At 40.4% G+C, this 25,707-nt stretch overlaps 1 protein-coding gene across 6 annotated transcripts in view; it reads left to right on the forward strand.

Annotated features, from left to right (window-relative positions):
* Positions 1 to 25,707, forward strand: part of ndst2b (N-deacetylase/N-sulfotransferase (heparan glucosaminyl) 2b) — a 116,777-nt gene that overhangs the window by 88,666 nt on the left and 2,404 nt on the right. For all 6 annotated transcript variants that reach the window (XM_060940026.1, XM_060940028.1, XM_060940027.1 and 3 more), the window contains 12 exons: positions 5,599 to 6,893; positions 9,665 to 9,752; positions 9,899 to 10,053; positions 11,924 to 12,109; positions 13,663 to 13,791; positions 17,004 to 17,186; positions 17,335 to 17,431; positions 18,278 to 18,401; positions 21,598 to 21,772; positions 21,906 to 22,076; positions 25,218 to 25,327; positions 25,450 to 25,552. In XM_060940026.1, coding sequence (XP_060796009.1) covers positions 5,871 to 6,893; positions 9,665 to 9,752; positions 9,899 to 10,053; positions 11,924 to 12,109; positions 13,663 to 13,791; positions 17,004 to 17,186; positions 17,335 to 17,431; positions 18,278 to 18,401; positions 21,598 to 21,772; positions 21,906 to 22,076; positions 25,218 to 25,327; positions 25,450 to 25,552 — 2,544 coding nt within the window. In that variant the 5' untranslated portion in view covers positions 5,599 to 5,870. The remainder of the gene's footprint in view (positions 1 to 5,598; positions 6,894 to 9,664; positions 9,753 to 9,898; positions 10,054 to 11,923; positions 12,110 to 13,662; positions 13,792 to 17,003; positions 17,187 to 17,334; positions 17,432 to 18,277; positions 18,402 to 21,597; positions 21,773 to 21,905; positions 22,077 to 25,217; positions 25,328 to 25,449; positions 25,553 to 25,707) is intronic.

Genomic DNA, 25,707 nt, shown 5'->3' on the forward strand with positions numbered 1-25,707 from the left:
CCGAAACGATAAAGTATTTATGCGGATTCATCAAAAACGTACTCGTGTGGACGGGCCCACAGACAACCAACCATTCACGGTCAATTTAGAGCCATCAATTAGCCTAACCTGCATGTCTTTGGACTGTGGGGGAAACCGGAGCACCCTGAGGAAACCCACACAGACACAGGGAGAACATGCAAACTCCACACAGAAAGGCCCTCGCCGGCCGCTGGGCTCGAACCCAGAACCTTCTTGCTGTGAGGCAACAGTGCTAATCACTACACCACCATGCCACCGGGGGAAAAACATTAAAAAAACATACAATAAGCTGGTTGCGTAAGTGTGCACACCCTTAAACTAATACTTTGTCGAAGCACCTTTTGGTTTAATGACAGCATTCAGTCTTTTTGGGTAAACACCTGCCATCAATTAAAATGACTCTGATTAACCCCAAAGCTGTCCTAGTAGGATTTTCCTGACATTTATTCAGTTGCATCCTCCAGCAAAAGCCAGGGTTCACAGAGAGCTTACAAAGCATCAAAGGGATCTCACTGTTGAAAGGTATCAGTCAGAAGAAGGGTGCAAAAACATTTCCACGGTATTAGATATACCATGGAGCACAGTGAAGACAGTCATCAAGAAGTGGAGAAAATACGGGACAACGGTGACATTACTGAGAACTGGACGTCCCTCCAAAATTGATGAAAAGACAAGAAGAAAACTGGTCACATAGGCTGCTAAAAGGCCTACAGCAACACTGAAGGAGCTGCAGGAATTTCTGGCAAGTACTGGTTGTGTACTACATATGACAACAATCTCCCATATTCTCCATATGTCTGGACTATGGGGTAGGGTCGCAAGACAGAAGCCTTTTCTTACAAAGAAAAACATCCAGGCCTGGCTACATTTTGCAAAAAAAATACATCAACTCTCCCAAAAGCATGTGGAAAAATGTGTAATGGTCTGATGAAACCAAGGTTGGACATTTTGGCCACAATTCCAAAAGGTATGTTTGGTGCAAAAACAACACTGCACATCACCAAAAGAACACCATACCCACGGTGAAGCATGGTGGTGGCAGCATCATGTTTTGGGGTTGTTTTTTCTCCAGCTGGAACAGGGGCTTTAGTCAAGGTGGGGGGAATTATGAACAGTTCTAAATACCAGTCAATTTTGAACCAAAACCTTCAGGTGTCTGCTAGAAAGCTGAAGATGAAGAGGAATTTCATCTTTCAGCATGACATTGACCCCAAAAAAGTTTTGGAACGGCCCAGCCAGAGCCCAGACCTAAATCTAGTTGAAAATCTGTGAAGTCACCTGAAGAGGGCTGTGCACAAGAGATGCCCTCGCAATCTGACAGATTTGGAGCACTTTTGCAAGGAAGCGTGGGCAAATATTGCCAAATCTAGATGTGGCAGGCTGACAGACTCCGACCCAAAAAGACTGAATGCTGTAATTAAATCAAAAGGTGCTTCAGCAAAGTATTAGTTTAAGGGTGTGGACATTTATGCAACCAGCTTATTATACATTTTTTAATTTTTCTATGTTTTTCCCCCTGTGATGACCTGGCGACTTGTCCAGGGTGTACCCCGACTCTCGCCCATAGTCAGCTGGGATAGGCTCCAGCTTACCGTACCTGCGACCCTGTAGGACAGGATAAGCGGCTACAGATAAGGGATGGATGGATGGATGTTTTCCCCCCTAACAGATTTGTTTTTGAATTGAATTGTACAGGTTATAGGTCACATTACAGGTGAGAAAAGTTTTGAAATTTATCGTGGTCTCATTTTTTTTTACATCAGAAAAACCTATCATTTTAAGTGTGTGTACACTTTTTATATCCACTGTACTATTACTGCAAGTTGAGTCTTAAATTTCATTTGAAGTGGCATTGAAAAAATATTGAAAAGTGTTAAACCTATATACCTGGTGAGTTATGTGGCTTCTCAGTGATTTCTTTAATGGTGCTATATGTAAGAATTGGAATTCATATTCCACACTCCAAACGAACTGGGGGCAGCATATCACTAGAAAGTTGGGGTGGTCACCCCTATCGTAAGGAACAAAGAAATGCACAGTCCCACCTCCTTCTCATCGTCCTCCTCCTCCTCCTCCCTGTTCCCCCAAACGCATCAGCCCCCCCCACCACCACCACCACCACTTTCACAGAGTTATCCCTTACTACATATAACACACAGCTTACTGTTTATAGTGAATCTGTGCTCTGGTGGTGTTTTTCTCTTTCAAGTGAGCCGGTAATTTATAGCCACCATTACATTTTTCAGTATACTTTTGAAATTATTTTGTTTTGCTATCTAGCAAGACCACCTCTGACTAATCGTAATGTTTCTATGCTAGCGCCGAATCTTATAGTGTATTATTGGTGCTCTATTAGCTAGTAACTAAGACTTTGACTATGATAGAAATATTAATTCAGTGCTAATGAGCCATTTTTAAGTTTATCCACTTTTATGTTCATACAGTATAACTTTACAGTCATCATTGATAAATGAAAAAGCCAGCTACTGATGGCCAAAAGGGCACAAAATTCAACAAAACTGCTGAAACGCTGAGAGCCACTCCAGATAATATTGCTATCTTTACTGTTCCCTGGTTTTACCGTACTTAAATTACTGCTCAGTGGTGTGAGGAAATACGTATAAATGTTCACTTCATGCAATAACTATACTTCAAAAAAGAGCTATAAGAATAATTCATAGTGCTGGTTACCGAGATCATACTAATTCACTATTCTTAAATTCAAAATGTTTAAAATTCAGGGATATTATAGAATATAAAACTGCCTTAATAATGTACAAAGTAAGGAATTATAAAGTACCAAGGAATATCCAAATAATGTTCTCGGATAGAGAGGGGGGCTATAATTTTAGGGGGAACTTGAAATTTAAAATCCGCAGTGCTAGGACAACGTTAAAAATGTTCAGTATTTCTATTTGTGGAGTAAAGCTATGGAACAGTTTGAATGTGGAGCTCATGAAATGTACAACTATAAACCAGTTCAAAAGAAGGTATAAGGAACAGATCTTTATGAGGTATAGGGAGGAGGAATTACAATAACATTCTATTGATAATATAAGTGTATATATGTAGGTATGGGTACGTACGGATATATATATTATATAAAATGTATGTACGGTATGTGTATATATACGCATATGCATAATTGTATATAATATATATGCATAATATGCATCATTATGATATTATGGGTATCTGTATGTATGGATATGTGTATAGTTATAGGTATGTGTATATGTGTATATGTATGTACTGTGTATATGTATTGTATGTGTGTATATATGTATAACATACCGGTAAGTATCTGTATATATGATTTGATTTGGTCAGTATTACACCATGTTGGTATGTCTTGGTATGTTGGTATGTTTTCTTTTTTGTTTGTTGCTTTTGTTTTCTTTTGTATATATAGTTTATTATGGCGGAAAGTGACATTTGATTAGCAGTGGTATAGAGGGTTAGGATTTGATAAGTTATTTACTTCTTCCTAATCCTTTCCGAACATTATTATGTTACTGCCTTGTGGCTACGCTATTCTGTTTGTTTATGATGATGTTTTGATTATTGCATTTTTAAATTTTTTATTTTTGTTTTGTTTTTTATATCTTCTTTACTGTTCGGAATCAATCAATCAATCAATCAATCAATCAATCAATCAATCTTATAACCTTCATGTGTGGCATCAGCCTATAGTTTGTTATAGCTTGCTTAAATCAGTTTTTAGCAAAACCATTGTATCAAGAAAACAACCACAGCAAAACCATATATTGACACCATTTGGAATGTTTTTCAGTATGGTATGTGTTATCATTAGTTGCACGAAAGAGCCCTTTTGACTTGGCCAAACAAGGTCAGCACTCCTGGTTTATTTCCTACATAAAATTGCTTCAGTTTGGTAACTAGCCAGAGGAAGAATCGAGCTAGTCACATACAGCTATTGTAACTGGTCTGAACCGCGTATCGACAAACAGCTAACTTAGCAAACATATTAACCCTGTCAGTAAAGTTATAAAATTAGTTACCTTTATAAGCTATTGCTAAATAGCCAATGTTAGCCTTAACAGCATCAGACTTCATCCCTTTACTCTGCAAGATCTGTCTCCAGCAGTGGAACGCAACAGTAATATTAACTCTTGTTTTGCTTCGATCCCTTTTTTTTTTTTGGCCATCGAATGTGGTGATAATGGTCACTTGCTACGTGCTTCAGCCATCATTACCTTTACTGTTTCATTCTTTGACAACCTGTCCTTGATAACTGTGGGCAGTACCTTCAATATGATTGACAAGAGGTGTGATATGATACACCCTCGGTGCAGTATTACTTCATCATCCTCTTATGTTGGACTGAGAGCAGACTTGACACTAGTCACTCACTAGCACCTCTTGAGGTACAAAGTGGTATGAAACAGGACAGGCTGGGCCTAGCTCATTAGTATGCAAAGTTAAGAAGAAGCCTTTTTTTGTCACACGTACACTCAAGCACAGAGTTAAGCACACAGTGAAATTCCTCCTCTGCATTTAACCAATCTGAAGCAATGAACACACACATGCATACACAAGTGAGCAATGAGCACACACACATACCCAGAGCAGTGGGCAGCTTTGCTACAGTGCCCGGGGAGCAGTTTGGGGTTAGGTGCCTTGCTCAAGGGCACTTCGGCCCAACCATGGGTTGGCCATGGCTGCCCCATGTTAACCTAACCGCAGGTCTTTGGACTGTAGGGGAAACCGGAGCACCCGGAGGAAACCCATGCAGACATGGGGAGAACATGCAAACTCCACACAGAAAGGCCCCCGTCGGCCACTGGGCTTGAACCTAGAACCTTCTTGCTGTGAGGCAACAGTGCTAAGTTCAGTAGATATCTCTGCAACACTGTACATAGATGTCTTTTGACATAACATCAAAACTGTGATTTCATCACATTCTGCTGACAGTTGTTGATCTGTGAATATTTAAAACTAAAATTCTTACATTGAGCACATTTTTAAGTGGTTAATGGTTCTAGTGTTTTGATATTCTAATTGGAGTCTTTTATGAAATGGAAACTCTCAGCTGTATGATAGCTGTAGAGGGACAAACTCATTACCCCTTTAGGTTGCTAGATGGAACACGTTTTTCAGTGTATGGTGTATCCTAGGACTGGCCTCATTCTCATTGGCAAGGAGGAACAGTCTCCATCTCTGCAACTCTGGAGGGTATCTGCATGTTAAATGAAACATTTAATCTTCAAGCATGCTGAAGCAAGTCAGCATTACCAGTAACTCAGGAATGAGCTGTGGGTTTGGGAAATGGCTTTCTCCTACCTGGGAGCCTAAATAACGACTTGTTAAGAAAAACCCTCATTACATTGTCAGCTGTGCAGTTTTTCAGAAGCAGCACAGAGAGTGAGACTATAATTACAAGATGTATACATTATTTCATGTCTTATTTTAGACTGGAATGTTATTACTTGTAATAAAATTCTTTAAATGTGCTCTGTGATGATGGTTAATTTGTATTTGCTTCTCCCTTCTCTCTGTTCTTCACATTCTCACCCCCTCTCCCACCATCTATCCCTCTTTACCTTCTGTTCCCAGGCGAGTGCTGTGAATCCATAGCTTCCTCAATGAATCTATTGTTCAAACAGATGAATGACCCACCAAAGGAGCATAGATGAAAAAGAAAGCCTGGGGCGTTTTCATAAACTTGTTTCTATAACCAGAGAAAAAGAAAGGAGGAGCGGCGAGCCTGTCGCCAGCTATGGGTGCCATGGTTACTTAGATGCAATGGTTGTGTCTTAGGCCAACTCTGGTTGCTCCTCTTCCTCAAGAACTTTGGGTGCTTTCCCTGCAATCCTGGCCCTGCAAGCATGGCTGGTATGAGGAAGTTGACTCGCGCTGTGCGCCAGCAGGGGCTCCACCGCCTGGTTCTGGCTCTTATCCTCTTCTGCCTGCTTTCCATGGCCTACCTGGCCTACCATGTCAGTGGTGGGCCTAAGATCAAGGAAGCGCCTCCTTTGCCACTGGGGGAATGTGTGACTGCGGCTCCCATCGCCATTAGCCAGCGGGTTCCTCTGTTCCTGCCCTCTGAGCTGAGTCATCAGTGGCAGGCATCAAGGAAGCTAGACACTACACGCATTGAGCCTGTGGTGCTGCTGTTCATCGAGAGCATTTACTCTCAGCTGGGCCAGGAGATTGTGGCCATCTTGGAGTCTAGCCACTTTAGGTACCACACTGAAATTGCTCCGGGTAAAGGTGACATGCCTGCCTTGGCCTGGCGGGGTAGAGGCCGCTACGCTTTAATCATCTATGAAAATCTGCTCAAATATGTCAACTTGGACTCCTGGAATCGACAGCTGTTGGATAAGTACTGCCAAGACTATGGCGTGGGCATCATTGGTTTCTACCGTGCCAATGAAAATTCTCCATCTAGTGCCCAGCTCAGAGGATTCCCACTTTACTTGCGCTCCAACCTTCCACTATGGGACTATCGGATCAACCCAGCTGCTCCACTACTCTACATCACCCGGCCCAGTGAACTAGAACCCGGCCCACTCCCTGCTGATAACTGGACCACCTTCTTGTCAAACCACAGCACCTATGAGCCTGTACTGCTGGCCAGCCCCAGGCCTGCTGAGCTGTCAACACATTCCATTCTGCAGAGGGTGCTGTTAGCTACTGTAATACAAGATCTGGGTCTTCACGACGGGATCCAGCGTGTCCTCTTTGGTGCAAGTCTGTCCTTCTGGCTGCATAAACTGCTGTTTGTGGATGCAGTTGGCTATTTGACAGGCAGGAAGCTCAGTTTATCACTGGACAGATTCTTACTCGTAGATGTGGATGACATCTTTGTTGGGAAGGAAGGGACACGCATGAAAGTGGCTGATGTGGAGGTGAGAATAAAGGACCTTATTTTTGAATGTATGTATTTATTCTCGACTGTGCTCCTGAGTGGCACAGCGGTCTTATCAATGACTGTGTGTGTGGTAGTCTGAGAGAGCATTTTTGGGCCTGCTTTTTGGGTGGGAAGGGTGGCATTCCTCCCTCCCTGGTCAATCAGAACAACACTACACTGTCAGAAATGGGGGTACAGTAGGAGTCCATTTCTGTCCCCCAAGGTACAATCTACACTAATGTACCCCCTGTGGCTCATTATTGGACCTCAAGGTGACTGTATACCTTTTTAGGGACAAAAAAAGTACATACAGTGGGGCAAAAAAGTATTTAGTCAGCCACCAGTTGTGCAAGTTCTCCCACTTAAAAAGATGAGAGAGGCCTGTAATTTTCATCATAGGTACACTTCAACTATGAGAGACAGAATGGGGAAAGAATCCAGGAAATCACATTGTAGGATTTTTAATGAATTAATTGGTAAATTCCTCGGTAAAATAAGTATTTGGTCACCTACAAACAAGCAAGATTTCTGGCTCTCACAGACCTGTAACAACTTCTTTAAGAGGCTCCTCTGTCCTCCACTCGTTGCCTGTATTAATGGCACCTGTTTGAACTCGTTATCAGTATAAAAGACACCTGTCCACAACCTCAAACAGTCACACTCCAAACTCCACTATGGCCAAGACCAAAGAGCTGTCAAAGGACACCAGAAACAAAATTGTAGGCCTGCACCAGGCTGGGAAGACTGAATCTGCAATAGGTAAGCAGCTTGGTGTGAAGAAATCAACTGTGGGAGCAATTATTAGAAAATGGAAGACATACAAGACCACTGATAATCTCCCTCGATCTGGGGCTCCACGCAAGATCTCACCCCGTGGGGTCAAAATGATCACAAGAACGGTGAGCAAAAATCCCAGAACCACACGGGGGGACCTAGTGAATGACCTGCAGAGAGCTGGGACCAAAGTAACAAAGGCTACCATCAGTAACACACTACGCCGCCAGGGACTCAAATCCTGCAGTGCCAGATGTGTCCCCCTGCTTAAGCCAGTACATGTCCAGGCCCGTCTGAAGTTTGCTAGAGAGCATTTGGATGATCCAGAAGAGGATTGGGAGAATGTCATATGGTCAGATGAAACCAAAATAGAACTTTTTGGTAAAAACTCAACTTGTCTTGTTTGGAGGAGAAAGAATGCCGAGTTGCATCCAAAGAACACCATACCTACTGTGAAGCATGGGGGTGGAAAACATCATGCTTTAGGGCTGTTTTTCTGCAAAGGGACCAGGACGACTGATCTGTGTAAAGGAAAGAATGAATGGGGCCATGTATCGTGAGATTTTGAGTGAAAACCTCCTTCCATCAGCAAGGGCATTGAAGATGAAACATGGCTGGGTCTTTCAGCATGACAATGGATCCCAAACACACCGCCCGGACAACGGAGTGGCTTCGTAAAAAGCATTTCAAGGTCCTGGAGTGGCCTAGCCAGTCTCCAGATCTCAACCCCACAGAAAATCTTTGGAGGGAGTTGAAAGTCCATGTTGCCCAGCGACAGCCCCAAAACGTCACTGCTCTAGAGGAGATCTGCATGGAGGAATGGGCCAAAATACCAGCAACAGTGTGTGAAAACCTTGTGAAGACTTACAGAAAACGTTTGACCTCTGTCATTGCCAACAAAGGGTATATAACAAAGTATTGAGATGAACTTTTGTTATTGACCAAATACTTATTTTCCACCATAATTTGCAAATAAATTCTTTAAAAATCAGACAGACAATGTGATTTTCTGGATTTTTTTTTCTCATTCTGTCTCTCATAGTTGAAGTGTACCTATGATGAAAATTACAGGCCTCTCTCATCTTTTTAAGTGGGAGAACTTGCACAATTGGTGACTGACTAAATACTTTTTTGCCCCACTGTACATGTTCCCAAGCAGTCTATAAAGGGTACAAATAAGTACCTTAGAGGGTACTGCCCCAGTGACAAGCCATTGTACCCCTAAAGGTACAATAATTTGCTTTATTTTCTGAAAGTGTAGCCTATCTCAGACATCTGTTAGCTCAGGTAACAGAATGGAGCAGTTACTGTAGTACTGTCCTCTCAGCAGATTGAGCTGGTTATAATGTGGCCTGAGTTACAGTACAGTTTGAGTAGTGTTTTGACCCTTTACTGTTCTAGATTGGTAGCTGTCATGAGACAAATAGCAAGTGGGTGTGAATTAACAATAACTAAACTGAGATCAAATATAAATAACTTGTCACCTCTTTAGCATGGCTTACTAGTTTAATATGTTTTCATTTCATTTGCTGAACTTTATCTTCCATGAGTAAATGGCTAATGATTAATACATTACCTATTCAATTAATGTGATTAATATAGATTGGACAGATGCATTCTAAGTATGATGATTATTAGTGCAAGGGCTTTTATTGTTCTCACAAGAGGCTAGGAAATGGTTAATGAGGCCAGTTTCTCTTCACATAACCAGATCATTTCTCAACCTCCCCAAGAATGCTGTTGTGCTCGAGGGCTTGGGTCTCATTTTCGCATTTTTTTTTCTTCCCCAGCCTTCAAATTTGAACTCTTGTATGCACTCCTGTTTCTCCCATTATTCCATCTACTGCATTTTGTATCTACCATGAACACCTTTTCAAATATGATTCCTGATGAGTGTTGTATCAAATCCTATAATAGCAGCTCCTCTTAAACAAGTGTCACATTAAGTTTATCAGTATGAGATAAAACAGCAGGTTTATTTATTTATTTTCCTAGGCCCTGCTTCACACCCAGACCAAACTCCGTGCTCTGGTACCTAATTTCACATTCAACCTGGGCTTCTCAGGAAAGTTCTTCCATACAGGTACGTCAAATACTAATGTTAACAGAAGTGGCTAACCATAATACAGTATAGTGGATTAAGATTAGTTTAGTCTTCCATTTTTTTATTTTGTTTATAATGTCATAATGTTTTAATTCATTTATATGCATATATAACGTATTGTTCAGGTACGGATGAGGAGGATGAAGGTGACAACACCTTGCTCAGACACAGGCAGGAATTCTGGTGGTTTCCTCACATGTGGAGCCACATGCAGCCACATCTCTTTCATAATGTCAGCGTGCTGACAGATCAGATGAGACTCAACAAGCAGTTTGCTCAGGTCAGCACCAAACACATACACCTGCATGACGCACCACATACACCCACACCACCATTTCCCAAACTCATGATACATACAGTGGTGCTTGAAAGTTTGTGAACCCTTTAGAATTTTCTATATTTCTGCATAAATATGACCTAAAACATCATCAGATTTTCACACAAGTCCTAAAAGTAGATAAAGAGAACCCAGTTAAACAAATGAGACAAAAATATTATACTTGGTCATTTATTTATTGAGGAAAATGATCCAATATTACATATCTGTGAGTGGCAAAAGTATGTGAACCTCTAGGATTAGCAGTTAATTTGAAGGTGAAATTAGTGTCAGGTGTTTTCAATCAGTGGGATGACAATCAGGTGTGAGTGGGCACCCTGTTTTATTTAAAGAACAGGGATCTATCAAAGTCTGATCTTCACAACACATGTTTGTGGAAGTGTATCATGGCACGAACAAAGGAGATTTCTGAGGACCTCAGAAAAAGCGTTGTTGATGCTCATCAGGCTGGAAAAGGTTACAAAACCATCTCAAAAGAGTTTGGACTCCACCAATCCACAGTCAGACAGATTGTGTACAAATGGAGGAAATTCAAGACCATTGTTACCCTCCCCAGGAGTGGCCGACCAACAAAGATCACTCTAAGAGCAAGGCGTGTAATAGTCTGCGAGGTCACAAAGGACCCCAGGGCAGCTTCTAAGCAACTGAACGCCTCTCTCACATTGGCTAATGTTAATGTTCATGAGTCCACCATCAGGAGAACACTGAACAAGAATGGTGTGCATGGCAGGGTTGCAAGGAGAAAGCCACTGCTCTCCAAAAAGAACACTGCTGCTCGTCTGCAGTTTGCTAAAGATCACATGGACAAGCCAGAAGGCTATTGGAAAAATGTTTTGTGGACGGATGAGACCAAAATAGAACTTTTTGGTTTAAATGAAAAGTGTTATGTTTGGAGAAAGGAAAACACTGCATTCCAGCATAAGAACCTTATCCCATCTGTGAAACATGGTGGTGGTAGTATCATGGTTTGGGCCTGTTTTGCTGCATCTGGGCCAGGACGGCTTGCCATCATTGATGGAACAATGAATTCTGAATTATACCAGCAAATTCTAAAAGAAAATGTCAGGACATCTGTCCATGAACTGAATCTCAAGAGAAGGTGGGTCATGCAGCAAGACAACGACCCTAAGCACACAAGTCGTTCTACCAAAGAATGGTTAAAGAAGAATAAAGTTAATGTTTTAGAATGGCCAAGTCAAAGTCCTGACCTTAATCCAATGGAAATGTTGTGGAAGGACCTGAAGCGAGCAGGTCATGTGAGGAAACCCACCAACATCCCAGAGTTGAAGCTGTTCTGTACGGAGGAATGGGCTAAAATTCCTCCAAGCCGGTGTGCAGGACTGATCAACAGTTACCGCAAACGTTTAGTTGCAGTTATTGCTCCACAAGGGGGTCACACCAGATACTGAAAGCAAAGGTTCACATACTTTTGCCACTCACAGATCTGTAATATTGGATCATTTTCCTCAGTAAATAAATGACCAAGTATAATATTTTTGTCTCATTTGTTTAACTGGGTTCTCTTTATCTACTTTTAGGACTTGTGTGAAAATCTGATGATGTTTTAGGTCATATTTTTGCAGAAATATCGAAAATTCTAAAGGGTTCACAAACTTTCAAGCACCACTGTACTTGTGAAGTCAGATGCATGAATATTGGTCTACAAATGAAATAATGTTTGATGATGAATACCATTATGAATGAATGACAGTACAATTATCAGTATTATGCAAACCAGATCATACTACTCTCCACTCTTGCTAGCTTTCTTTCTGACTTCAACGTTGAAGTTTCTGTGCTTTTGTGCCTGTAGGACCATGGCATCCCCACTGACATGGGCTATGCTGTGGCCCCTCACCACTCGGGTGTTTACCCAGTACACAACCAGCTATACAAGGCCTGGAAGAGTGTGTGGGGCATTTCAGTGACCAGTACAGAGGAGTATCCTCATCTTAGACCTGCCCGTTTCCGCAGGGGCTTCATTCACAGCGGCATAAAGGTTTCGCACAGAGGACAAGACAAGACATATGGCCAAAAAAAAAAAAAACAACCCACGTTAAATATCAGCTGAAGATATTCATTATCAGCATTACTGATAAACAATCTTTTCTTTTCTATTACATACTACACATAAATTAGATAAATATATTTAATTAAACACTTTATTTAAATTAGTTATGAAACAAGTAAAAGTAGACTAATTAAAAATGAATGAACCCTATTGTTTACTCAATTTCCCCTCGAGAATAGTATTTCTGATTCTGATTGTGTAGATCATAGCAATTAATCAGTTTTTAGTTTGCCAAAATCGAATTCCTCTTTAATAAACAATGAATGTGCAAAATATAAACAAACACACAAATAAATAAACAAAAACAACCAATCCTTGCTGTTGATGTACTAATGTGTAACTTAAAGGTTGTTTTAAGTTGCTTACTTATTTGTACTAGCAGGAGGATATGGGGTTTTTTGTTTTGTTTTTTTATGGAGACTGAATAACACTTTTCTCACTACTTGCTACTCTTCCAGGGTCCCAGCCACACCAAGCATATTCTTTTATATGCAAGAATGAACAAAATTAATGCCTGTTTATCTTGGATGAGGGGAAAAAATAAATAACACACACAAGGACATAAATATATAAATAAATACTCAAATAAATATGTATTATCAATTAAGGTAAAGAAAAAATAAAATATTAAGAAATTAACAAGTAAATTATAATTGAAAGTAATAATAATAATAATAATAATAATAATAATAATAATAATAATAAATATTGTATTCTTTTTGTTCTTTACAACTAAAATAATGTACTTTTTTTTTTTTTTAATTCTACTTGCATGTTAATCTCTGTTTGGAAAATACAGCTCAAGGTTGTAACAATCTGCTTATTGTAACACTAAAGTACTTACTAGCTGTTAACCTGAGCTAACATAAGTTAGACATGACTGGAGGAAATGAGCTGGTTATGTATAGTCAAGTTGACTTTGTGCCTGTATCACTTCAACTGGCTTTAACGCTGACAGCAGGCCAGAATATATTCTAATAGCACCTAAAAATGTCTCATCGACCTCTGAGCTATTTAGTATGGTCAAAGATTTAAACTCAGGAAAAAAAAAATGTTCACCGGTTCTGATAGTCTGATTTGCTATAGTTTTGAAAAGAACTGTAGGTGACTGAAGTTTTGATAACCTGAGCGTGCTCTTTTTCCGTTCTCAGGACCAAAGAAGAAAATAACTGACCTTCTGTGGTAACTTCTTAGGATTTAAACAGAAAACATGTTGGTGTTTATATCTGCCAAATTTCATGTGGCTGGGAATATTATTTTTGGAGATATTAAATCCTAAACATGACTTCCCAGTTAAAACATTTTATAATATATCTTTCAAGGGAGGAGAAAATGTGATGTTAGAATTCAGCCAGAGTAATTTACTTTATTTTTTTTTTTTAAATGAACATTTATGGCATATGAACAAAATCTGAGACATGCAGCAATAACCCTATCTGAACTGGCACAGAATGACCCAGGCTAAATGTTGTTTTTGTCAGGTTCTCCCACGGCAAACATGTGGACTCTTCACACACACTATCTTCTATAAGGATTACCCAGGAGGCCCTCAAGAACTGGACAAAAGCATCCGGGGTGGAGAGCTGTTCCTTACTGTGCTTCTCAATCCGGTCAGACAGACACACAGACATACATACATACATACATACACACACACACACACACACACACACACACACACACACATACATACACACACACACACATTATATATATATATATATATTCTAATTTTTTGAGATGCACTAGTGACTAGTGCATCTCAAAAAATTAGAATATTGTGAAAAAGTTCAATATTTTCCATCAGTTATTTAAGAAAGTGAAAATGTTATATATTATAGACTCATTACACATAAACTAAAATGTTTCAAGCATTTTTCTATTTTAATCAGTATGGCATACAGTACAAAAACATAAAAAAACCCATCTCAAAATATTCGAATATTTCATTTCGAGTTTGAGTAAAACAGTATGAACACAGTGCATCTCTCGGTCTAGTTCAGTACACACAACCACAATCATGGGGAAGACTGCTGACTTGACTGTTGTCCAGAAGATGATCACTGATGCCCTCCACAAGGAGGGTAAGCCACAAAAGGTCATTGCTGAAAAGGGTGGCTGGAAAAGGTGCACAAGCAACAGGGATGGCCGCAGTCTTGAGAGGATTGTCAAGAAAAGTTGATTCAAGAACTTGGGAGAGCTTCACAAGGAGTGGACTGAGGCTGGTGTCAGTGTATCAAGACCCATCACGAACAGACATCTTCAAGAAAGGGGATACAACTTTCGCATTCCTAATATCAAGCTACTCCTGAGCCAGAGAGAATGTCAGAAGTGTCTTATCTGGGGTAAGGAGAGAAAGAAATGGACTGTTGCTCAGTGGTCCAAAGTCCTCTTTTCAGATGAAAGTACGTTTTGCATTTAATTTGGAAATCACGGTTCTAGAGTCTGGAGGAAGAGTGGAGAGGCACAGAATCCAATGTGTTTAAAGCCCAGTGTGAAGTTTCCACAGTCTGTGATGATTTGGGGTGCCATGTCATCTGCTGGTGTTGGTCCACTGTATTTTATCAAGTTCAAAGTCAACACAGCCATCTACCAGGAGATTTTAGACCACTTCATGTTTCAATCTGCTGATGAGCTTTTTGGAGATGCTGATTTCCTTTTCCAGCAGGACTTAGCACCTACCCACAGTGCCAAAACTACTACCAAATGGTTTGCTGACCATGATATTACTGTGTTTGATTGGCCAGCCAACTTGCCTGACCTGAAGCCCATAGAGAATCTATGGGGTATTGTCAAGAGGAAGATGAGAAACACCCGACCCAAAAATACAGATATGCTGAAGGCCACTATCAAAGCAACCTGGGGTTCAATAACACCTCAGCAGTGCCACAGACTGATCACCTCCATGCCACACCGCATTGATACAGTAATTCATGGTAAAGGAGCCCTAACCAAGTATTGAGTGTATAAATGAATATACTTTTCAGAAGTTGGACATTTCTGTATTGTAAATCCTTTTTTGATTGATCTTAGGGAATATTCAAATAATTTGAGATACTGGATTTCTGATTTTCATGAGCTATAAGCCATAATCATCAAAATTAAAACAAAAAAGGCTTTAAATATTTCACTTTACAGGTAATGAATATAGAATATATGGAAGTTTACCTTTTTGAATTAAATTATGGAAAAAAAAGGAACTTTTTCATGGTATTCTAATTTTTTGAGATGCACTAGTATATATATATGGGACATTGTGTAAAACATAAATAAAAACAGGATGTGAAGATTTGCAAATCATAGAAACCCTATACTTCATTAAAAAATAGTACAAAGACAACATATCAGATGTTGAAACTGAGAAATTTTATTGTTTTTTAAAAAAAATATATGCTCATTTTGAATTTGATGTCAGCGACATGTTTCAGAAAAGTTGGGTCTGGGGTAACAAAAGACTAAAAAAGTTGTGTAATGTTAAAAAACACTAATTTGGTTAATTGGCAACCACTCAGTAACATGATTGGGTATAAAAGGAGCATCTCCGAAAGGCAGAGTCTCTCAGAAGTAAAGATGGGGAGAGGTTCACCATTCTGTGAAAGACTGTGTGGGCAAACAGTGCAACAATTTAAGAATAACATTCCTCAATGTAAAATTGCAAAGAATTTGGGGATCACATCATCTATGGTTCATAATATCATTAAAAAATTCAGAGAATCTGGAGAAATTTCTGTATGCAAGAGACAAGGCTGAAAACTGACACTGGATGCCTGTGATCTTCCGGCCCTCAGGCGACACTGCATTAAAAGCAGACACGTATCTGTAGTGGAAATCACTGTATGGGCTCAGGAACACTTCAGAAAACCACTGTCTGTGAAAACAGTTCATTACTGCATCCACAAATGCAAGTTAAAACCATACAGTATATAAACAATATCCAGAAACACCACCACCTTCTCTGGGCCCGAGCTCTTTTATGATGGACTGAGGCGAAGTGGAAAATTGTCCCGAGGTCTGATGAATCAAAAGTAGAAATTCTTTTTAGAAATCATGGACACCACCACGTCCTCCAGGCTAAAAACGAGAGGGACCATCCAACTTGTTATCAGTGCATAGTTCAAAAGCCAGCATCTGTGATGGTACCGTATGAGGGTGCATTAGTGCACATGACATGGGTAACTTGTACGTCTGGGAAGGCATCATTAATGCTGAATGATATATACATGTTTCAGAGCAATATGCTGCCATCCAGATGATGTCTTTTCCAGGGAAGGCCTTCCTTCTTTCAGCAAGATAATGCCAAACCGCTTTCTGCACATATTAAAACTGCATGGCTTCATAGTAAAAGAGTCCAGGTGCTAAACTGGCCTGCCTGCAGTCCAGACCTGTCTCCCATTTAAAACATTTGGCGCATTATGAAGCGCAAAATACAACAAAGGAGACCCTGAACTGTTGAGCAACTGAAACTGTATATCAGGCAAGAATGGGACAACATTTCTCTTTCAGAACTACAGTAATTAGCCTCCTCAGTTCCCAGACATTTACAGAGTGTTGGAAAAAGTAGAGGTGATGCAACACAATGGTAAACATGGCCCTGTCCCAACGTTTTTGAAACATGCTACTGACATCAAATTCAAAATGAGCATATATTTTTCGAAAGACAATAAAATTTCTCAGTTTCAACATTTGATATATGCAAATCATCCCATTCTGTTTTTGATTTACAGTTTACACAGCGTCCCAACTTTTTTGGAATTGGGGTTGTACAATAAATAGGTGTCCTCAATCCTGTTGTAAGCTTTACTCCTCCCTATCCTGTTCTCAGGTCAGTATTTTCATGACCCACTTGTCTAACTACGGTAACGATCGACTGGGTCTGTACACTTTTGAGTCTCTGGTAAAGTTTGTGCAGTGCTGGACTCACCTGCGCTTACAGACTCTGCCACCCATGCGCCTGGCTGAGAAATATTTCCACATCTTCCCTGATGAGAGAGACCCCCTGTGGCAGGTGTGTGCTATTACACTTCCACTCCTTACCCTTGAAAATATCACAACCTCTGTGTTATGCTTTGTGTATGTCAAGAATGAACAATATTTTGAAGGATGTGTTAGCTGTTGGTTGTATTTAGACTCATATGAGACTTTTTGCCCAACAGAATCCTTGTCATGATAAGAGGCATAAAGACATCTGGTCGAAAGAGAAGACCTGTGATAGGCTGCCCAAGTTTCTGGTTATTGGGCCCCAGAAAACAGGTAATAGTCAACAAAACACTGTCTAATCCAAATGGTATTATTTTTGTTTAGAGGTGTTATGCATGTTAAAGAAATTTTAGGGCTGGGCAATATGACCGATATAATATTGATGTTGTGATAAACTATGTTAGATAATTAAATTATCACAACACACTTTTCTGAGATACTGCAGATATCTATTTCTAACATACATTTTATAACAGTTATGAAATAATTGGGGTGGCACGGTGGTGTAGTGGTTAGCGCTGTCGCCTCACAGCAAGAAGGTCCGGGTTCGAGCCCCATGGCCGGAGAGGGCCTTTCTGTGCGGAGTTTGCATGTTCTCCCCGTGTCCGCGTGGGTTTCCTCCGGGTGCTCCGGTTTCCCCCACAGTCCAAAGACATGCAGGTTAGGTTAACTGGTGACTCTAAATTGAGCGTAGGTGTGAATGTGAGTGTGAATGGTTGTCTGTGTCTATGTGTCAGCCCTGTGATGACCTGGCGACTTGTCCAGGGTGTACCCCGCCTTTCGCCCGTAGTCAGCTGGGATAGGCTCCAGCTTGCCTGCGACCCTGTAGGACAGGATAAAGCGGCTACAGATAATGAGATAAGATAAAATAATTGTATTATATTAAACTTGTGTACTTCAAAATAATAAAATGTTAACATTCAATTACAGCTTCTTTCTTCTTTTCATTGTTTTTTTTTTAACAATAAGTACATTTTTAATGCAGCATGACTGTTTTGCTGTCAGGTTTTTTTTTTCTTTTTTAGAAAACCTGCATATTGTGAGAGATATTGTGCATCACGTTTGTTAAAATGACGTATATGAATGTTTCCTTCTTATAAACTCTCCCTTTGTCACTAGGGTCAACTGCTCTGCACGCATTTCTTTCCCTCCATCCTGCCATCACTGCCAGTTCATTCAGCACTGTCACATTTGAGGAGGTGCAGTTCTTTAGTGGATCAAACTACCTGCAGGGAATTGATTGGTAACTACAGACTCCCTTCCACTATTTCACTGTTTCTGTATTTCATTACTCTGAGATCCAGAATAGGAAAATGAGAAAATGGAGAAAACGTGTTGGATATATTAGTAGGGTCCTGGGAAAAGGTGAAGACACTGACATCATTCTTTCAGCATATTTTGCCATCAAATCACATTGCATATAAGGTATTCCGTGAAATTGAGTCGTAAAGGAGCTGATAGCCGATGAGGTGCGGCGTGCTGAGTCCGTTATAAAGCCATGTGCGACAAGATTGAGTGGAATAACTGTTTTATTCCATCCACATTCACTGGATTTCGAGAAACAGAGCATTTTCATTTTTATTTTTTGCAAGTTCGATAAATAAAAACTTTATACAAAACGTCTGACATTTGTTTACATTTCCACTTAGAATGTAAACAAACCAGCGAAATGACTAGCAATTTGTGAAAAATGCGATAATAATATTGAAAAATAAATTTTAAAAAAGATATGTTCTTACCATCAAATACTTTTATTCTATATTTTGTTGCCTTTTTTTTTTTAAATTTTTTTGGGTTTTGTTTTCGAGTAGTTTTTATTTAATCCTTGGTTGGTTCAGCAAAACGCTCCTCCATTTTCTTCTTCTTCTTTCAGGATTTTTGGCGATTGGCAAAGGTGTATTACCGCCACTGACTAGGCTGGAGTGTAGAACAGGAGATATTTGGGGGGACTGTATTCTTTTCGCTATTTCTGTTTATGTTAAATTCTTGATAGCAAAGTGATGTATCTGACTTGATGCACTCCGCCATTTTGTTTTTCTGTACTCACGGTATATGAGCTGATATCCTAGTAGTAGAGTAGCCAATCAGAGTGCGCAATTGCTCATATCCAGTGAATATAGATAGAATATAACTTATTGTTTTGATACAATCACTGAAATATTCTTTGTTCATATTATACAGTTTATGCAGAGACGAACAAAAGAGGTTGGAGCCAGTTACAATGCAAAATGGAAAGTGTGGACATAATAAGGAATCTGTGAAGCTATTATTATTATTATTATTATTATTATTATGTCCAAACCATACGCACTTTTATATATGAAGTTGTTTCTCTCTTTTTTTTTGTGGAGGAATATGTTGGAGCACATTTAATTTAATTGAGAAATTTTCTTTGATTTAGTCGTAAAAGGGTTATACACTTGACTTTAATGTTAAATATAGGGTAAGTATTTTTTAGAAGCGTATATTGTTCTATTTCTTGAAATTCTCTTTACCTCTAGACAGCAGTGAATAAATCAAATGCTCTGACAATAAAAAAAAAAAAAAATCCATCATCTGTAGCAGCCGTAGGGCTGTAAAAAGCCCATCCAATCATTTCATTCAGTCCAAATGAAATGTGGCCTACATGCCTGTCGACCCAGTGGTGGTTCTAGCTTGTATGGTGTCCTGGACAGACTCCACCTTCAGCACCTTCATTTGGAACAACACAAATAAACATTCAAAATTACATGAATATTAATAATAAATACAAAAATAAGACACAAATATCAAAAAGGAGTAACAAAGACAAATATGAATAATTTGTAGTATAGATGTACAAATGAAAAATCTAACAAGAAGACGGAGTCATCTATATCCCCCGCCCTATATACCAACTTTATACCAAGTTTCAAGATATTATTTGCCACATTTTTCAAGTTCTGCTGCAGGAAACCAACCCTACCCTCTTTACACTGACCTCAGCAACCCATGGCATAAGCCCACCGGACCTTTGGTCCAGGTGAGCTAAAAATTAAAATTTCTCACATTTCTTAGTATCAAAAGGCACAGATACATTACTTAATCAACATATATACCAACTTTCAAGACCGTACCACTCATAGTTTTCAGGTTCTGCTTCGGAAACAAAGCCTACCCCCAAGACTAACCTGAGATACTAAGTCTGAAATTGTTTCCATGGAAACATGAAAAATTAAAATTTCTCAATTTTCTTAGTATGAAAAGGCACATCTACATCACCTTGTTAACATGTACACCAAGTTTCAAATCCGTATCATGAATACTTTTGGGCTCCGGAAACGAACATTGCTCTTAGAAACTAAGTCAAAATCTATTTTTTATGTAAAAATTTGAAAAATCCTTTTTATCAAAAATCCAAAAAAGCAAAAGGCAACAGTTCACATGTTACTTGAGATGTATCCAAAGTTTCATGAAGATATCTTAGGTAGTTTTAAAGATATGGCCCGGAAACAAAAACGCAGCGGGGGATAATTATTAGAATAAATGTGCCAGTTAGGTTTTTGCTGCAGGCTTCACACATTATCATGAAGAAACTGAAATTATATCCAAATTTATGTAAACCATTTGGACAGAAAACAGAATATTGTCACCCTATGTGCAATAGCATAGCAAGCAGCATAGCACCACAGGCTAAAAAACACAAGTGTGATACTCACCTATTGCATTACATGCATATTATTAGACTCATAAAGAGATGGCAGCTGCATACCTTTATCTTTTGCAGGTTTTTCCGCTTCTTCTTTCCTTTTTTCCCCTTAACTGGGCACCTGATGACTGACCTTAGACCTTTTCTTATCCATTTGTGTTGATTTTACAGTTGAGCATCAGTACATTACCCCATCACCTGACACGGTCAACCGAGAGTCAAGACTAAACCAGTTCACCTTGGTGGTGTGCAGACTGGTTTTATTTTTATATTATTCTAATGATTTTGCACAAGGGCGGCACGGTGGTGTAGTGGTTAGCGCTGTCGCCTCACAGCAAGAAGGTCCGGGTTCGAGCCCCGTGGCCGGCGAGGGCCTTTCTGTGCGGAGTTTGCATGTTCTCCCCGTGTCCGTGTGGGTTTCCTCCGGGTGCTCCGGTTTCCCCCACAGTCCAAAAACATGCAGGTTAGGTTAACTGGTGACTCTAAATTGACCGTAGGTGTGAATGTGAGTGTGAATGGTTGTCTGTGTCTATGTGTCAGCCCTGTGATGACCTGGCGACTTGTCCAGGGTGTACCCCGCCTTTCGCCCGTAGTCAGCTGGGATAGGCTCCAGCTTGCCTGCGACCCTGTAGAACAGGATAAAGCGGCTAGAGATAATGAGATGAGATGAGATGAATGAGCGAGATGAATGATTGTGCCCTTTTTAAAAGTCTGATTGCTCTGCCGGCTTGTGGAATAATTTGAGTGTTTTTTTTTTTTTCTTCTGTATCAGGTACATGGACTTTTTCCCAGTGCCCTCTAATGTGAGCACAGACTTTCTATTTGAGAAGAGTGCTAATTACTTTGACACTGAGGCCGTCCCAAAGAGAGCTGCAGCACTGCTGCCCAGAGCCAAAATCATAACCATTCTCATCAACCCAGCTGACAGAGCGTACTCCTGGTACCAGGTGTGTGTGTATGTGTGTGTGTGTGCGCGTGCACAGCCGTTCTGCATCAACACCTGCAGTCTTTGTTTTGTAATCACTATCTCTTTCTTCTGCTTTGTGTCATATGCAAACACTCATGTCTGTGTGTGTGCAGCATCAGAGGGCTCACCGGGATCCTGTGGCTCTGAACTACACATTCCAGCAGGTGATCTCTGCAGGTTCGTCTTCTCCTGCAGCGCTGCTTACTTTACGCCGCCGCTGCCTGCAGCCGGGATACTACAGCAGCCATTTAGAGCGCTGGCTCCATTATTACCAGCCCAGTCAGGTACACACACATGCACACACGCATACCAACACATAGGATGCAAAATGCTTCACAAAGATCATCTGCACCAAACATTTCTGATTAAAAAAAAACCCCACTGGACATACATTACTCATTTATTTAAAAAAAATGTATATATATATATATATATATATATATATATATATATATATGCTACAGAAATCCAAAATCATTGTTGATGCGTGCACACACACACACGCACGCACACACTTTTGTGTCACACTGTAGCACTTGCATCTCAGCCAACCTACGTAATATCAACCTAAATGAAATAATTTGGCTCTTGTTGTTTTTCAAATAAAAGCTGCACATGGAGAGAGAGAGAGGGGGGATCAGCTAAACGTATCGCTGCCTTTTAAAAAATTTAGTTGGCTAAATCCGCCTCAAATCACCAGCTTTCAGGAAATGTTCCCGCCTAATAATAGCACTCTTTTTTTATGGAAAAATTAAAGCCACACCCCCTTCCTTATGCCCAGACATCTCAAACTAAAAAACGTGTAAGGCTGAAATTTTGCACATTGTTTATTGGGACTAATAACATTAATCTTTGGATGTGTGAAGCAAATCTGACATGGTCAGTCTGGAGGCCTTCAGTGATATCATATGGATTGACCCTTATACTATCTCATCTCATCTCATTATCTCTAGCCGCTTTATCCTGTTCTACAGGGTCGCAGGCAAGCTGGAGCCTATCCCAGCTGACTACGGGCGAAAGGCGGGGTACACCCTGGACAAGTCGCCAGGTCATCACAGGGCTGACACATAGACACAGACAACCATTCACACTCTCATTCACACCTACGGTCAATTTAGAGTCACCAGTTAACCTAACCTGCATGTCTTTGGACTGTGGGGGAAACCGGAGCACCCGGAGGAAACCCACGCGGACACGGGGAGAACATGCAAACTCCGCACAGAAAGGCCCTCGCCGGCCACGGGGCTCAAACCTGGACCTTCTTGCTGTGAGGCGACAGCGCTAACCACTACACCACCGTGCCGCCCTAGACCTGTAATAATTATGATTTCTTAGATGCAATAGAAAACTATTTTGTGCCATGGAATGGATCAGGCCAGTTTCTTCAGTTAATGTTCCTGTTTACATTTTCCAGCCACCCCTTATGAAACTGGGAGCGTTGCTAGTTTAATTTTTTTTTAACTACAATAAGCAACATGTAGTTAGTTAATCTGTTTTACACAGAAGACATTAATAATGTATTGTGTATATATTATTAAACACAGGCGGCACGGTGGTGTAGTGGTTAGCGCTGTCGCCTCACAGCAAGAAGGTCCGGGTTCGAGCCCCGTGGCCGGCGAGGGCCTTTCTGTGTGGAGTTTGCATGTTCTCCCCGTGTCCGCGTGGGTTTCCTCCGGGTGCTCCGGTTTCCCCGACAGTCCAAAGACATGCAGGTTAGGTTAACTGGTGACTCTAAATTGACCGTAGGTGTGAATGTGAGTGTGAATGGTTGTCTGTGTCTATGTGTCAGCCCTGTGATGACCTGGTGACTTGTCCAGGGTGTACCCCGCCTTTCGCCCGTAGTCAGCTGGGATAGGCTCCAGCTTGCCTGCGACCCTGTAGAACAGGATAAAGCAGCTAGAGATAATGAGATGAGATGAGATTATTAAACACTAGAGATAGTTGAATATTGTGCATTTCTAGTCTACTTGATTTTACACTATACTGGGTGTTTTTGTGTTTATTTTACACTATATTGCCTTTACTTTGTATTATTTTTTCTGCCTATTTATTTATTTGTAATTGGCATTCATGGTGCACAGCAAACTACTGTAAGAATTTCATTGTGCAAGAGGACATGTCCTTACTGTGCATATGACAATAAACACTTTGAACTTGAACTTAAAGCAGATTTGACTTTAGGTTACTACCTGCTAAAAAGTCACTCTCAATACTTGTATATGTACATTAAAAAAAAAAATCAATCATTATTTGAGAGTTTCTATGATTCCATATCACTCGTATTTCTGTGTCTCTGTTTTCAACCAGTGATGGAAATGAGCATTTTCTCTTTATGTATTGTTCTACATATACAGATGTAGAAAAAATGAAAGATATCACATTAATGGTGTGCATGTGTGGAATAACTTAATTATAAAAATGTATTCAATTTTTTTAAATTATGAGATGAACAAATGATTTCATGAAATTTCTTGAACTCAGGCAGCCTTCGTTGGATTTGTGATATTATCGTGCTGTTTAACACTACGTTCACACTGCAGGCTGAAGTGACTCAAATCCGATTTTTTCGCCCATATGTGACCTGTATCCGATCTTTTATTGACAATATGAACGACACAGATCCGATTTTTTCAAATCCGACCCAGGCCGTTTGGATATGTGGTCCTAATTCCGATTCCTATCCGCTCTTTTCATATGCGACTTCAGTCTGAACCGCCAGGTCGCATTCATCCGACTTACACGTCATCAACAAGCCACAAACGTCACTATTCTGCGCTGAAGTAGGCGGCGGGTCTCTCAAAAAAAGTTACAACAACATGGCGCATGACACGTTCCTTTGAACGGAGGTTGCAGTCACTACCCCGCAGAACGCCTGAGCCAAAACCCTTGCCCTCTTCCTTCTCAACCTCCTCCTTAACATCAGGCTATTGTGCATGTTCTGGCTCCGTCGCAACAACAACTGCATCATCGCCAGGTACTCCATGCTGGCTACTGTCATACACAGGAAACTTTAGGTTACTTCCGTAAACACTGGCCATGCTCACTGCGTGTGACGTCGTCGTATCCTGCAATGCGCATGCGGAACACTTTTAGGTCGCTTTGCGTTCATACTGAGGATCACATACAAGTCGCATTTATTTGTTAATGTGAACGACCTCACAAAAAAATCGGATTTCACAAAAAAATCGGAATTGAGCATTAAGCCTTGCAGTGTGAACGTAGTGTAAATGGCCACATAAAATAGTGTGATGGCTGACCTGGATTATTAGTGTGTATGCAGTTTGTGATTTGTCTCACAGGGAGGCAGAAGAGGGCTCTAAAAATGACAAACTGCTCGGTTAGTTTTGTCGTCACCTTAAACAGCGACTGAACAATAACAGTGATGGTTGGTTTTTGTGACTTGCCTTTTGCTGGTTTGTTTGTAGCTTTTGATTGTTGATGGACTCCAGTTGCGGTCCAAGCCAGTGCAGGTGATGGACAGTGTGCAGAAGTTTCTGGGTGTTACACCCTACTTCAACTATACTCAGGCACTCACGTAAGAACAGCCATTACTGTTACTGTGAAATCTTTTCACTTTCATCACACTTTTAAATCTGTGTGTTCTCCTTAGGCATCATCGAAACCCATTTTATTGCGCGTGTGTGTGTGTGTGTGTAGATTTGATGAGAGTAAAGGCTTCTGGTGTCAGAGACTGGATGCAGGCCGAACGCGCTGCCTGGGCAAGAGCAAAGGCAGGAAATACCCCGATATGAGCCCAGAGGTAATTTCCACTTATCCTGCATAAATATTTAATATCCACCTCAGGACTAGGAAGCTTTTAAGCAGACATTAATATGGACCATGACCGTTTTATTACACTAACTCATTTATTCATTTTTTGAAAAGGTCTGAGAACCGAACTGCATTAATCAGGTC

Source organism: Neoarius graeffei, chromosome 14 (assembly GCF_027579695.1).
Source record: "Neoarius graeffei isolate fNeoGra1 chromosome 14, fNeoGra1.pri, whole genome shotgun sequence".
NCBI lineage: Eukaryota > Metazoa > Chordata > Actinopteri > Siluriformes > Ariidae > Neoarius > Neoarius graeffei.